This window comes from Penaeus vannamei, chromosome 25 (genome assembly GCF_042767895.1).
Source record: "Penaeus vannamei isolate JL-2024 chromosome 25, ASM4276789v1, whole genome shotgun sequence".
Lineage (NCBI taxonomy): Eukaryota > Metazoa > Arthropoda > Malacostraca > Decapoda > Penaeidae > Penaeus > Penaeus vannamei.
In genome coordinates, this window is record NC_091573.1 from 20,503,965 (window position 1) to 20,506,464 (window position 2,500).

General features: G+C 31.0%; 1 protein-coding gene across 9 annotated transcripts in view; it reads right to left on the minus strand.

The window, feature by feature from the left end:
* The window catches only part of Ets97D (DNA-binding protein Ets97D), an 87,993-nt gene that overhangs the window by 13,068 nt on the left and 72,425 nt on the right, over nt 1-2,500 (minus strand). For 7 of the 9 annotated variants that reach the window (XM_070139250.1, XM_070139254.1, XM_070139255.1 and 4 more), the window contains exons 8-10: nt 2,323-2,475; nt 1,293-1,426; nt 173-495 (exon numbers count right to left, since the gene is read on the minus strand). In XM_070139250.1, coding sequence (XP_069995351.1) covers nt 309-495; nt 1,293-1,426; nt 2,323-2,475 — 474 coding nt within the window. In that variant the 3' untranslated portion in view covers nt 173-308. Of the gene's footprint in view, nt 1-172; nt 496-1,292; nt 1,427-2,322; nt 2,476-2,500 lie in introns of those variants that run through there. The other 2 variants (XM_070139252.1, XM_070139251.1) reach the window with 1 other exon arrangement.

A 2,500-nucleotide genomic window follows, 5' to 3' on the forward strand; every position in this document is an offset into this window, starting at 1 on the left:
TTTCTTACTTTTTGAAATTGATTCTTTGTGTTTATATTCACCCTATGAAACACCATATACACAGTAAAAGAAAATCACCTTTAATTTGTATTCAGTGTTCTTATCTTAACTCATTTGTATTATTTGTATTTGAATACTAATTTCTTCAATAAATATGATCATTGAAAAAGTGTTATGGGTATATTTTATTAATTACTGCTATAAAAGATCTTTATGAAGTAAAGGTTGGTTATGTCGATATAAACAGGTTACTGAAACAATATATATCAGTATAAAAGTCAATTACCTCATAAATTATACAAATTGTGCTATACAGCTTGCATGACCATCACTGGAGGGACCTCCAAGCTGTAGCCCTCTCGTCTTCGACATTCTTCTACCTGTTGCCGAAGCTCATCAGCACTGTATCCTACTACACTCTTTAAGTTTAATACAAATCTATATACAAATCTTTTCCCTGAAACTTTTGCAATCATATCACCATCATAGTAGTATCTGCAAAGAAAAAAGGATGTCTATGTATATCTTATTCTTTTTATTAATAGTTATCTTAATTGGATTTACCGGCAATGTTATCAGACAAATTTATATGCAGGCAAACAAATATAAAATTAATTTATCCATACTGTGACAGAAAAAAAAGATGGCTTAAAACATCTATACCTGATGATAATATTCACTCTGTGCATCAGCTGAAAAAAGGCCCTCTCACTAATCCATATTTAGAGTATGTCAATAACTCTAAGCTCACCTGATTTCAGTATTCTCTTTCATATGCTCATCATATACTAAACAAACATACAAAACATACCCCTTTACAATATGACTAAACAAAGGAAGGGTTTGAAAACGATGTACATTTACTTAATTTTTACAGTTTATGTCTTTCTAATATATGTATTACCTCAGACATTACAGGGGAAACAACTGCAATCAGTGCAAAGAACATAGCAGAAAACCTAAGAAGTCTAATATCTTTCCTGAGTCTCTAAAAGTGTGCAAAGCCTGAAGTTCTGCTGATTGTGAACTGCTACTCTTCCAGTTTCAAAAGTATTATCACTTAATATATATATATATATATATTATATATATATATATATATATATATATATATATATATATATATATATATATATATATATATACATAATGTCATATCACTTACAGGCATGCAACTTTCTTAAAAAGTTGAAAACTTAAAAACAACAACAAAAACCAAAAAAGAGAGAGAGAGAAAGGGAGAAAGAAAGAAAGAGAAATGTTTCATTATTAGAACTTTTATTGTAACTTACCTGAGAGCTCGAGATAATTTTTCATAATTCATGTTTGGCTTGCTTTTTCGTTGTCCCCAAAGATTTGCTACAACTTCAGGTTGGTGTAATCGAAATTCTCCATCCCCACCATACCATGAAATTACTGGGTAGAGCTGAATAGAAATAAATGGGTTATCTTTTAGGAATAGGCAACCTACATAATTATTTTCAAATTCTAATAATTTAAAAAATCTTTCAGTTTCATACCCAACCTAAATGTGAAGATGGTAATGAGGCACATGAATAATAAAGGAAAAGCAATTCCAGAATGAGCTCCTTAAATGGTATACTGTAGCCCTGAGTCCCCTTGTAATATTTAATTACATTCTCATGTGTTGAAGTTAAATTCTAAAGAAGGATATAGTAATTTTACAATGTCACATAAAAATGTCTACTTTCATAAAGAATTAACATATCTAGGATCACTTTTCCATTATGGGAAGCAAATATCACTTTAGGCATTATTTTATAATACAGTAGAGTACTGTTAAAATTAGAGCATAAATATCTTCTTGATTCTGAATCCCCAGCATTTATGTTAAACTAATTAAACATGGATTGCAACATCATCTTCCAATTATTCCTTTTCATTACTTGTTTTGTTTCTAGTATGTTTACACCAAAGACAAATGATGACAAACATACACTGCAGTGTAAATTATTTTAATATATCTGACATCATTATGTAATTGACAAAACTTTATAAAGACTGTATGCAGATGGGAAGGAAATTACTGAAAAGAAAGGCACATTGATGGGGTGACCACCTGGTAAAAACAGCACATCACCAGTCATTTCTAGACTTAACTGGTCACTGTTCTGCATAAAATCTATTTACAGTTTTAGGAATTATATAATAGTATGGAAATATAAAGACAAAATATAATTCCAATTGTGAAATATGGCTAGCAACATCAACACTATATGAACCAATCAACTTTTTAGCAATGGAAGAGGACACAGATTCTGCATACATATGAAATACATATAAAATACCAGGAATTGTTACCTTTGGTTCAGTTAAGAGTTCCAATAAAAACTGCCATAATTGTATCTGTTGACTTCCTCCTCCACTCCCGCTGGATAGGATTCCAGATCCACTGCTGTTTCCCCCACACCCTGTGGTACTAGGTTTTTGGGGAACCTCTACTGCAGTCTTCACCTAGAAAGGTATTTCATAAGAGTGT